This window comes from Eptesicus fuscus, chromosome 20, assembly GCF_027574615.1.
Source record: "Eptesicus fuscus isolate TK198812 chromosome 20, DD_ASM_mEF_20220401, whole genome shotgun sequence".
NCBI classification, from domain to species: domain Eukaryota; kingdom Metazoa; phylum Chordata; class Mammalia; order Chiroptera; family Vespertilionidae; genus Eptesicus; species Eptesicus fuscus.
The window spans coordinates 19,206,474-19,217,805 of NC_072492.1; the positions used below are offsets into that span (position 1 = coordinate 19,206,474).

At 45.6% G+C, this 11,332-nt stretch overlaps 1 protein-coding gene across 1 annotated transcript; it reads left to right on the plus strand.

Annotated features, from left to right (window-relative positions):
- PIGS (phosphatidylinositol glycan anchor biosynthesis class S) lies at positions 1-11,206 on the plus strand. Its single transcript, XM_008147808.3, has 12 exons — positions 1-51; positions 333-472; positions 558-669; positions 2,137-2,226; positions 2,505-2,596; positions 4,282-4,489; positions 4,763-4,905; positions 5,611-5,725; positions 6,860-7,005; positions 7,816-7,916; positions 9,095-9,305; positions 9,665-11,206. Exons 1-12 carry the CDS (start codon positions 18-20, stop codon positions 9,938-9,940), a joined length of 1,668 nt encoding a protein of 555 aa, XP_008146030.2. The 5' UTR covers positions 1-17; the 3' UTR covers positions 9,941-11,206.
- Positions 11,207-11,332: the final 126 nt, after the last annotated feature.

Sequence of the window (11,332 nt, forward strand, 5' to 3'; positions counted from 1 at the left end):
AGCCCTCGGTATCCAGCATGGCGGCCGCCGGGGCCGCAGCCACAGACTTAGGTGCGGTGGCACACGGATTGAGGCCTGCGATTCACGGACTGGGAGGGAGGAATGAGGGGGTGGGGATTGTGGGGCGCCGCAGGTCCAGCGGGCCGGGTTCGGGGGCCGTTTCAGACAGGATCCCTTCAGCCTTGGGCCCGGGCGTGTCGCACGGGGATCCCTATGAACGAGGGCCGAGAGCCTCTGCCACCGGGTTGCCGGGCTCCGCGTCAGGGGTGGGGCTGGCACCTGCGCCCACGTCTGGCGTCTCAGTCCGTACCTCCGTACCTCCTTCTCTCCAGAGGTGGTCCGAGGCAAGCGCGCCGCCCTCTTTTTTGCTGCCGTGGCCATCGTGCTGGGGCTGCCGCTCTGGTGGAAGACCACGGAGACCTACCGGGCCTCGTTGCCCTACTCCGAGATCAGTGGGCTGAATGCCCTGCAGGTGAGACCTTGACGGGGGAGGCTTAGGGGACAGCTCCTCGGCCAGGTTCAGCCTCAGGTGATGGCCCTGATGCGCCTTCCCGCAGCTCCGGCTCATGGTGCCTGTCAGTGTCGTGTTTACCCGAGAGTCAGTGCCGCTGGACGATCAAGAGAAGCTGCCCTTCACCGTTGTGCATGAGAGAGAGATCCCTCTGAAATGTGAGTTCAGGGGGGTTCAGGGCTGCCTTTCCGGTCTGAGCTCAGCTCAGATATGCATCTGGTAGGAGTGTGGGTGTCCCATAAAGGTAGTTAAAAACTTGTGAAGAGGCCTCGGTGAATGAACAGTGTGTTTGGTTAGGAGAAAAGCAACTTTAAATTCAGTGTTCAGCATAAAGGTGACAGTTTTATTCATAAAACAGTATGCTACCTGATCAGAAATAGTTGATGCTCATTAGAGGATAGGGGAGGAAGTGGTATGTAGTGGAAAGAACACAGGATTTGGAATCAAGTTGGACTTGTATACAGACTTTGCTCAGTTCAACCTTAAACACTTCACTGAGTGTTAGGCACTTTTCTTAACTTAAAAAATAAAAATAAAAAAATATATATACTCACTTAATTATTATTATTTTTTTTGTTAATCCTCACCTGAGGATATTTTTCCATTGATTATTAGAGTGGAAGGGAAGGGGAGAGACACAGAAAGAGAAACATCAATGTGAGAGACACATGGATTGGTTGCCTTCCTCACATGCCCCCACTGAGGCTGGGGATAGAGCCTGCAACTGAGGTATGTGCCCTTGACGGGAATCGAACCCACGACCCTTCAGTCCATGGGCCGATGCTCTATCCACTAAGCCAAATTGGCTAGGGCTCTTTCCTTTCTTTTTTTTAATCCTCACCTGAGGATATGTTTTTATTGATTTTTGGAGAGAGAGGAAGAGAGACATTAACATGAATATTTGAAAGAGACAAAATAGCTACTTTTTGAAGCAGTATAGCTATTTTCCAAGAAAACCAAAGAGAGTCAATTGAAAATCTATTAGAACTAGTAACAGTTCAGTGAGATGACTAGGTACAAGAATACACAAGAATCAATAACTGATAAATACCAGCAATATCTAATTAGAAAAGCAAGTATTTAAAAAAATCCCAATCACAATAATAATAAAAAACATAAAGATACTCAGGAATGGTTGTACAAAACTGTAAGAAAAGCCTGGCTGGCTTAGTGGTTGAACGTCGACCTATAAACCAGGAGGTCAAGGTTCGATTCCCAGTCAGGGCACATGCCCAGGGTTGTGGTCTCGATCCCAGTGTGGGGCATTGAACACTGAATTTTCATCATTGATGTTTCCATCTCTCTCTTCCTCTCCCTTCCTCTCTGAAGTCAATAAAAAAACATTTTTTAAAAAGTCTTAAAAAATTAATAAAATGTTCATAAGCTTTTTCTCCTTTCACCTGTTTGTGTAATGAATATTGTAATAGATTTCCCTGTGGGAGAGTACTTCAGACTGAAGGCAGTGTGTACATTGTGTACATGGGCAGAGGCAAAAGCTGGGCAGGTGGAGTGTCGCGTGTTTGATATCATCCATGTAGAAATCATTAGAATTGGCTATAGCTTCTTGGTCTTTCTCTGCAAACAATCGTTTTGCTGTCCTCATGCTTCTTCCTTTTCTTCTCAAGACAAAATGGAAATCAAATGCCGCTTCCAGAAGGCCTATCGGAGGGCTTTGGACTATGAGGAAAAGGCCTTGTCAATGGGCAGTATGCAAGGTACTGGAAGGGAGAGGTCATACTATTTAACATGAAGCCCTATTTTCCCTTTTGATCCCTGAAGGTGTAGTTTTCATACCTTGTCTTAACTCCAAAATCACTTTGGGAAAGCTGTGAATGAGATGTGTTTCATCTTGGGCCACTGAGGGCCAAGCCTGCCCACAGTGGCAGTTGGGTGTCAGTGGGAGGTGGAGGGGTGGCTTAGGGCACTCTGTGGGGGCCAGAGGGAGAGGGAGTGGTGTTTTTGCTCCTGGTGCACCACCTGCTCTTGTCCCCAGAGGCAGAAACCATGTTAGCTGAGCCACAGGAGCAAGCAGAGGGCTCCCTGACTGTGTACGTGATCTCTGAACACTCCTCACTTCTCCCCCAGGTAGGGTGAGCAGAGATTCTGCGGCCTTGCCCAATCCTGTCAGCTCTTCCTCTCCCTGGTCACCTCCTTGTAGTATTGCTGTCCATTTCTTCCATTTGCTATGGAAAACTCTCCAAATATATTTTTTAAAGAATGCTAATGACAATTTTTTTACTGACTCTGGTTTTCTAAATCTAAGACTTGTATACGGTTAAAGTTCCAATGACCATTTAAAATGGGGGAAATAATCAGTAGGAGTAAAAGAAAGAAGCTGGTTTCTGTGGGTTGTGAAGGTAACCTGGGTAATAATACATTGACTTTTTCATGAACAAAAAGGCTTCGTGGAAGTTATACCATATATCATTTTCTTTATGAATTTATAATGAAATATTTTTTTTTTTTTTTTTTTTTACACTTCACACACACACAAAAATACACCACTAATAAATAACAAAAGTGGAAATACTTAGCAAAGTTACAACAGACAATGTTTAGCCGAGAATCACGTCAACAGAGTAAGGCTCTAAAGATACCAGACAAACCAGATTTTGTTTGGAATAACTTTCTTAATGTATGGGCTTATAGAAGAGTTCCCATGTGGCCAGGGTTATGGTCATAAAACCAATTTTAGCACAATTGTGCTTCGGTTTCAATAGTCTACACAAGATGTTAAGGAATGCTCCCTACAAAAAAATATAATGAAATATTTTTAAAAATTTAATGTATTGATGAGAGAGAGAGAGAGACAGAGAGAGAGAGAGAGAGAGAGAGAGAGAGAGAGAGAGAGAAAGAAACATCCTTTTGTTATTCCACTTATGCATTCTTTGGTTGTATGTACCCTGACCAGGGATCAAACCCACAACCTTGGCAAATAGGACTGTGCCTAGATACCTGGCCAGGACTATAATGAAATATTTAATTCTTAAAAAAAGAGGAAAGAAAATTTTAATAAATATCATGTACCCAGCCACAGCTTATAACAGTACAGCAATATAGTGGGGGCTCCATGTATCTCCATGGTTACATCCCACTCCTTTCAGCCCAAGGTGACCATTTTATCATATAATTTCCTTACTTTTCTTTCAAGTCTTATCACATAAGCTGTGTCTCTATAAACAATATATTTAATTTTACATATTTTTGAACTTTATATAAATGGTATAATACAGTACATGTTCTGCAACTTTCAGTTTCCTCAACATTTATGTTTGAGAGAATCATCCATGATAATATGTGTAGCTAAGTCTAGTACATTAATTTTTAATTCTGTCTAATGTTTCATTGTATAAATATATCACAATTTATCCATTCTGTTGCTGATGGGCATTTGGATTGTCTCCAGTTTTTTATTATAATAATGCTGCTGTGAAAATTCTTGCACTTGCCTCTTTACCCTGTGCCATTTACTTAGATCAAACTGTCCAGTTGTTTGTTTATTCTGCTTTTCTTGTTCAGCATGCCATCTGTTAGTTTCCAGCCTGAGAAGATTTATGTCTACTGGGAAGGGGAAGGGAATGGAAATGAATGAAGATACTCATAAATACCCACAGCTCAGAAATGCTGAGATAATAGTTCACTATGGATCTAAAGAGAGGGGCATGCCTGTTGGTCAGTGCAAAAGGCCAGATTCTCAGAAACGAATCAGTGTGCTTTCCTGCTTTCTTCCCTGAGCCATGGGCCTTCTGTTCCTTGCTTGCCCCTCATAGGACATGATGAGCTACATTGGGCCTAAGAGGACAGCAGTGGTGAGGGGAATAATGCACCGGGAGGCTTTTAACATCATTGGCCGCCGCATAATCCAAGTAGCCCAGGCCATGTCTCTGACTGAGGACGTGCTGGCTGCGGCACTGGCTGACCACCTTCCAGAGGACAAGTGGAGCTCTGATAAGAGGCGGCCTCTCAAGTCCAGCTTGGGTAGGGTGACCAGGCTTTGTTAGGGGCGGGAGAGGGAAATGAATTATGTGGGGGCACTGGGGCAGGGGGGGAATCTGCATGCAAACCCTTCTTTCCCCTGGGGTTTCAACTTTTTCTTAAAGCACTCAGTGTTTCTCATCCCACTTTTATCCCCATTGGTTCCATGATGACAGTCAGCCCCATTCTAGAGGAGAAACAAGTTCAGCTTAGCCAGGGGCACAGCTGTCCTTCATCGACGGAAGCCTCTGGGTTCCCTGACTCCTGTTTCCATAGGCTATGAGATCACCTTCAGTTTGCTCAACCCAGACCCCAAGTCCCATGACGTCCACTGGGACATCAAGGGAGCTGTCCGGCGCTATGTGCAGCCCTTTCTGAATGCCCTCAGTGTCGCTGGCAACTTCTCTGTGGATTCTCAGGTGAGACTGGGAGCAAGGAGTCCTTTTCCTGGCTTCACCATCCTTTTCAAAGTCCATCCATATTTAGTGTTTACAAGTGTAGTCAGTTCTACCTCTTTGGGCTTGCTGATTTGCTAGGAATTTCCCGTGTATGTATAAGTTCTGGTGTCTACTTTCTCTCCTTATGTCCAGCTCAGGGAGTTTCATCAATGCCTGTTAAAAAACGAACTTCCTTATGGCTTCCTCCAGAACTGTGTTCACCAGTTGTGCCATCCTTAAAGCACTTATTTAAACAACAACAGAAAATTCCCTGAAATATGTTAACGTAGTAACAAAGATGTGAAGAATGTAGCTTTCTGTATCATACAGTGTTCTTTGAGGGAAAATGTGGGAGAAATTTTTATTAGGTCTTGGTAGTGGGAGTAATTCTGAATAACTGAGACTTGATTTGATTTTGTGAACACTGAGTTCTGCTATTCTTTGTTTCCCTCCTTGTTTCGGCTGTGAGAAAACCTGGGAAAATATGTGGTTTTCAAAGAACATATTTAGTGTTTTAACTTTACCCGTGGCTTTGTGTGTTTTTTTCCTACACCTGTTTTCTCTTAGCCCGCTCTGATATTTCATCCTTTTGTAATTGTATCTTTTTAAGGCACCTCAAATCTTTTTTGGGACAAAGTGGAATATAAATCAATAAACAAAATAACGTCCTCCCTCTTTGTTCTCTAGATCCTTTATTATGCAGTGTTGGGGGTAAACCCCCGCTTTGACCCAGCTTCCTCTAGCTACTACTTGGCCGCACACAGCCTCCCCCATGTCATCAATCCCGTGGAGTCCCGTCTAGGTGAGCTTCTGAGGTTGAGGGTCTTTCTGCCAGGCCAGGGAGGGACCTGGAAGGCTCAGCCTGGGGTTGGAGATGGGTCGTATATAGTGATGGTTCCCAGGTTAGGTGGGTCTGAGGGCGTCAAGGAAGAGGAAGTGTTGGGCACTTAGGCTCCTTTGTCATAATACTATGTTGACATCTCCATCTCCATTCTATCCAAAAGCAATTATTAAACATGTTTCCCAGCACATTTTATAAAAGAATGGAGGGTGTAGGAAAGGTAACAGCAAAAGTACATGAAGGCAGAATGAGGAACCTTGAAGCTAGGTTCCAACTTTTAATTTTTGGGGTGGTACCTAGGAAAAGTAGGTGTGACCAAGAACTGCAATACAGACAAACTAAAATGAGTATATCATTAGTTGTGGGATTTAAGACATCAGGGCTAGGCCAGGGTGGCCCAAGGGGTGTGGGAGGGGCAGTGTGGGAGACCTTGGTAAATTCCTCCTGTCTTCATTCAGCAAACCAAGTTCGAGGGGCTGTTCTGTGGCAGTGCTGAGTACAGAGATAGAAAGGCATTTCAGGTAATGGACCTAGGAGCTTAGATGTAGAAGAGTAAGAGCACACAGACTCTCAGGACGCTCAGAGAAGTTTAACATGGCTGAATTGTGGGAGGGTGACCAGGATAATGTTGGCAAGGCAGGCAGGCAGGCAGGCAGGCATCAGATCATAAAGGACCAGGTTGAGGAGTTTGAACTTTAACCTAATGTGAATGGCTAGCCATTGAGAGATACTAAGTGGGGAACTGACATGAGGTCACATTTATACTTGTGCATAAAACGAGTTACAGTAATATGGGTGCAATGTGGCAGTAGCCACGAGAGCTGACGTAGATAGTTAAGGGAGGCCTGTTGGAGGAGGGGAGATTCCAGGGGCATTTTGGGGCTAAGGACTGCACTTCATGTATATGATACATCTTGAGAGAATGTTTAGAGGATCTTTGCCATAGAAACCCAGGACTGGAGGATATCCTAGTGATTATCAGTTGGGAAAAATGAGACCCAGAGTGAGTGACCGGCTAGTTAGAGGCTGATCTGGAACTAATATCTAGATCTAACATGTTTTGATATTCTGACTCCTCTTCTCTTTGTACCACAGGATCCAGCGCTGCCTCCCTTTACCCTGTGCTCAACTTTCTACTCTATGTACCTGAGCTCGCACACTCTCCCCTGTACATTCAGGACAAGGATGGGGCTCCAGTGGCCACCAACGCCTTCCACAGTCCCCGCTGGGGTGGCATTATGGTAATGGTCACAGTATGCAGACTCCAGAACCCAAGCTTCTGGGACAGACATATTCCCTGAGACTGTTCTTCTGTTCCTCTGGTGTCCTCCATGGCCCAGCCTGAGGCAGGGCAGGCACCAAGGAGGTGAGGGTGCTGTGAGCTCGTGCCCCTCCTCTGCTAGCCCCACCACTTTTTATTTTGTCAATATTTTCTCTTTAAAAAAAAAAATTTTTTTATTGATTTCAGAGAGGAAGGGAGAGGGAGATAGAAACATCAATGATGAGAGAGAATCATTGATTGGCTGCTTCCTGTATGCCCCCTACTGGGGATCGTGCCTGCAACCCAGGCATGTGTCCTTGACTGGAATCGAACCTGAGACCCTTCCGTCTGCAGGCCGATGCTCTATCTACTGAGTCAAACCGGCCAGGGCTGTTTTGTCTATATTTTCTATAATATGACCCTTTTTCATGTAGTAGTTTGCACTTAATGAGGACTCCTCTGTATACATCTTAGATCTTGGACCTGTTTGTGGAAGTCTTGCAAAGTTTGGAACTTAGTCCCCCTATTAGACTAGGAGTCTCTCAAAGGTAGAAATTCTAAACTGGAATAAAAAAATATCTCTTTTACAGGACTTTTGAGGGGGGTAAGGGTGATAATTTGTGGAAAGCTCCTGATAGGTATTTAAAAAATACCTATTATATCATCAGGTTTGTAATTTCTAAAGAGCACAGAATATGTCTTCTTTTTCTTTCATGGTCTTCAGAGTGTCTGGGGCACAGCTGTGTGTGATCCTGGCATGATATTGAGGCAACCTCATTTCCCCTTGCAGGTATATAATGTGGACCCCAAAGCCTACAATGCCTCGGAGCTGCCGGTGCGTGTGGAGGTGGACATGGTGCGAGTGATGGAGGTGTTCCTGGCTCAGTTGCGGTGAGGTCCTAGGTGATGCTCTTGGGGACATGGCCCCTGACTCTGACCACGGTCTCCTGGGCTGCCTGGAATAAAATCTCACCTGGCAGGGATACCTTGGCTGTGCCTAGAGCCCTAGGAAGCAAGAGAGGTTGCCAAGGATCACTTCATCCTTCTCCTAAGAAGAACTAGTTGCTGACAAAAACTCCTAAGAAAAATAGACTCACGAATGTCAGGTCCATGGGATGTGATTACTGGTGCTTAAGAAAAATAGCTGTTAATTCTTGTGCTAAGTAATCTATTTAAAAAAATTTTTTTTAGCCGAAACCGGTTTGGCTCAGTGGATAGAGCGTCGGCCTGCGGACTGAAAGGTCCCAGGTTCGATTCCGGTCAAGGGCATGTACATTGGTTGCGGGCACATCCCCAGTAGGGGGTGTGCAAGAGGCAGCTGGTCGATGTTTCTCTCTCATCGATGTTTCTAGCTCTCTATCCCTCTCCCTTCCTCTCTGTAAAAATTCAATAAAATATATTAAAAAAGAAAAAGAAAAGAAAAAAATTTTTTTAAAAATTGATTTCAGAGAGGAAGGGAAAGGAAGAGAGAGAAACATCAATGATGAGAGAGAATCATTGATTGGTTGCCTCCTGCATGCCCACACTGGGGATCAAGCCCACAGCCTGGGCATGTGCCCTGACCGGGAATCGAACCATGAGCCTCCTGGTTCATAGGTCGATGCTCAACTACTGAGCCATGCCATCCAGCCTAACTAATCTATTGATAGTGGCTGCCTGATGGCCCATGTTGAGGATTCTTTGGGCTGATCAAGAAAGAGGATTCTGATTGATTTGCAATGCCTGCCATGGGTGCAGGATTGGAGAGGCACAGCACACACATCTTGTCAGAGGTGGTCCTGGATTATCCCTTCACTAAGGCTTAGTGGCCCCATTTGTCCAAAGAGAGAGTAGACAGGGTGAGAGGATTAAACTAAATCAGAAATATTTTAGCCATGGAACCTTTTGTCAAATAAGATCTTGGAAATCCAATACAGAAACAGGTAAAAGCTAAAACCCAAGAGCCTGAGGTACTTGCCTGCAACCCCCGTGGGTCTGGATAAGATTGAAAATCTTAGTTATTCTAGGAATCTTAGCCGTCTTCTCCCACCTTCTAGTTCAGCCTTTGACCTTCTTCACTGTTCCTACAGGCTGCTCTTTGGGATTGCTCAGCCCCAGGTACCTCCAAAATGCCTGTTTTCCAGGCCTAAGAGTGAAGGGCTGATGACTTGGGAGCTAGACCGGCTGCTCTGGGCTCGGTCGGTGGAGAATCTGGCCACAGCCACCACCACTCTCACTTCCCTGGCCCAGCTTCTGGGCAAGATCAGCAACATTGTCATTAAGGATGATGTGGCATCTGAGGTAAGTGGGCAGGGGATGGATTCTGGGGCCCAGGATTAAAATGGCCATTGAGGGCCAGGGTGTGGTGAAACTAGTGCCAGTTGAGGTCCAGGGTATGTGTGGGCATCCCAGCCTTGAATGCCCCAGACTTCCTCTAGAAGGCAGTGCCAGCCCCCAGCAGGAGTTCAGATTGGGGGAATGTGAGGTTTTAAGCAGGAACTTGGAAAGTCCACCATAGCCCTTTTATACTAGCTGCCACATATCCTGGGCAAACTCCAGGCAACCTGTCTGGGAGATGGTAGACACAGGAAAGCTTATCACTCCCCCACCACCTTCATCGGTGCCAAGAACTAATTGGTAATCCCCTGCCCCCTTCCTAGGTGTACAGGGCTGTAGCTGCAGTCCAGAAGGCAGCGGAGGAGTTGGCCTCTGGACACCTGGCCTCTGCCTTTGTTGCCAGCCAGGAAGCTGTGACATCCTCGGAGCGTGCCTTTTTTGATCCCTCGCTCCTCCATCTCCTTTATTTCCCGGATGACCAGAAGTTTGCCATCTATATCCCGCTTTTCCTGCCCATGGCTGTGCCCATCCTCCTGTCTCTGGTCAAGATCTTCCTGGAGAGTCGCAAGTCCTGGAAAAAGCCAGAGAAGATAGACTGAGCAGGAGAGCCTCTCAGTAGGAAGCCTTCCTTTCTGGCAAGGTGGGAGGTGTTAGGTTGAGAGGCACGTAAATGCGGCCTGCCATGAAGATCTGTCTCCAGCCTCCTCTGTTGCCTCTCCAGCAACCAAAGCGTAACACTCCACGATGGGTTCATCTTTCCTTCTCTTCCCATTCCTCTGGCTCAGGGGTCCTACCTCCATCTTCAAAAGATGCATCATCTGGGTCTCCTTATCTGGCTTGAACTTGAAGAAGGTTCTTTCCTATCCCTCTGGGATAAGGGCAGCTTGTGCTTCTGTCCTGCTTCTCACAGTCCTCTTGCACTGAGAGGGAGCATTAGGGAAAGCCCCAGGTTGTTTTCTAGCCCCTTCCCCTCCACGCTTCTCTCTACCTTTCAGGGAGAGCCCCAGCACTGCTCTTATGGAAGGGGCCAGGCACAGGTCGCCTCTGGGGTCTTCTCCTTTACTCCCTTCCCTCCTGTCTAGCTATGCCTGTTGGGCACAGCCTGATGCTGTGTGGCAGAGGCCCCCTTCACCCTTCCACAGAGGCAGTGTGGTGCAGTGGAGAAAGTTCCAGACTTGGGATCAAACCTGCCTGAATTCAAACCCTGGTTTCTGTACTTATCATATGGGGAGTGCTGAATAAGCTACTTAATCTCTCTGAGCCTCAGTTTTTCATTTGTTAAAGTAACACCAATGATACCTCCCTTACAAGGTGGTTGTAAGGATTAAATGTGATAAGCATTTGAAAGCGATATATTCTAGGCTCTCAATAAACATTGAATGTGAATTGGAATTATATGAAGTATGAGCATAGCTTTTGTTCCTCATTCATGTGTAAGTGATGGTTTCCTAGTATCTATTCACAGGGTCACGTTGCTTTCACCTGGCCATGTGTCCTTCCTGCCTCCCTGTCCTGGAGGGCCCTGTGGTGACTTAGTGAGCTAGACAGTTGTCCCTCGGCATGATCGGGTTTGCCCAACAAGTCTGTTAACATCTACTTCTGCTTTTTTAGCAAGGGGTCTGGGAGGGAATGGCTTGTACCAGTGTAAGACCTCTGATACTAACTCATAAATTTAAAAAAAAAAAAAAAATATATATATATATATATATATATATATATATATATATATAGTGCCCTGGCTGGGTAGCTCAGTTGGTTAGAGTGTTGTTCCAATATGCCAAGGTTGAGGGTTTGATTCCCCCAACAGGCCATGTACAGGAATCAATCAGTGAATGCATAAATAAAAAATTTGTTGGAGCAACAAATCGATGTTTCTTTTTCTTTCCCTTCCTCTTTAAAAACCATTTTTAAAAAAATTAAAAAATATATATATTGAGCACAGGTACTGTGCCAGGTGGTAGGGTATGATAACAGAAACAGGATCCCTGTTT

What these genes read in the sequence shown, in the direction of transcription:
- PIGS (XM_008147808.3), top strand. Translation starts at nt 18, where the DNA reads ATGGCGGCCGCCGGGGCCGCAGCCACAGACTTAG. An exon ending in GTCAATGGGCAGTATGCAAG is followed by an intron (nt 2,227 to 2,504) that starts GTACTGGAAGGG and finishes TCTTGTCCCCAG; the next exon opens with AGGCAGAAACCATGTTAGCT. An exon ending in AGGATGATGTGGCATCTGAG is followed by an intron (nt 9,306 to 9,664) that starts GTAAGTGGGCAG and finishes CCCCCTTCCTAG; the next exon opens with GTGTACAGGGCTGTAGCTGC.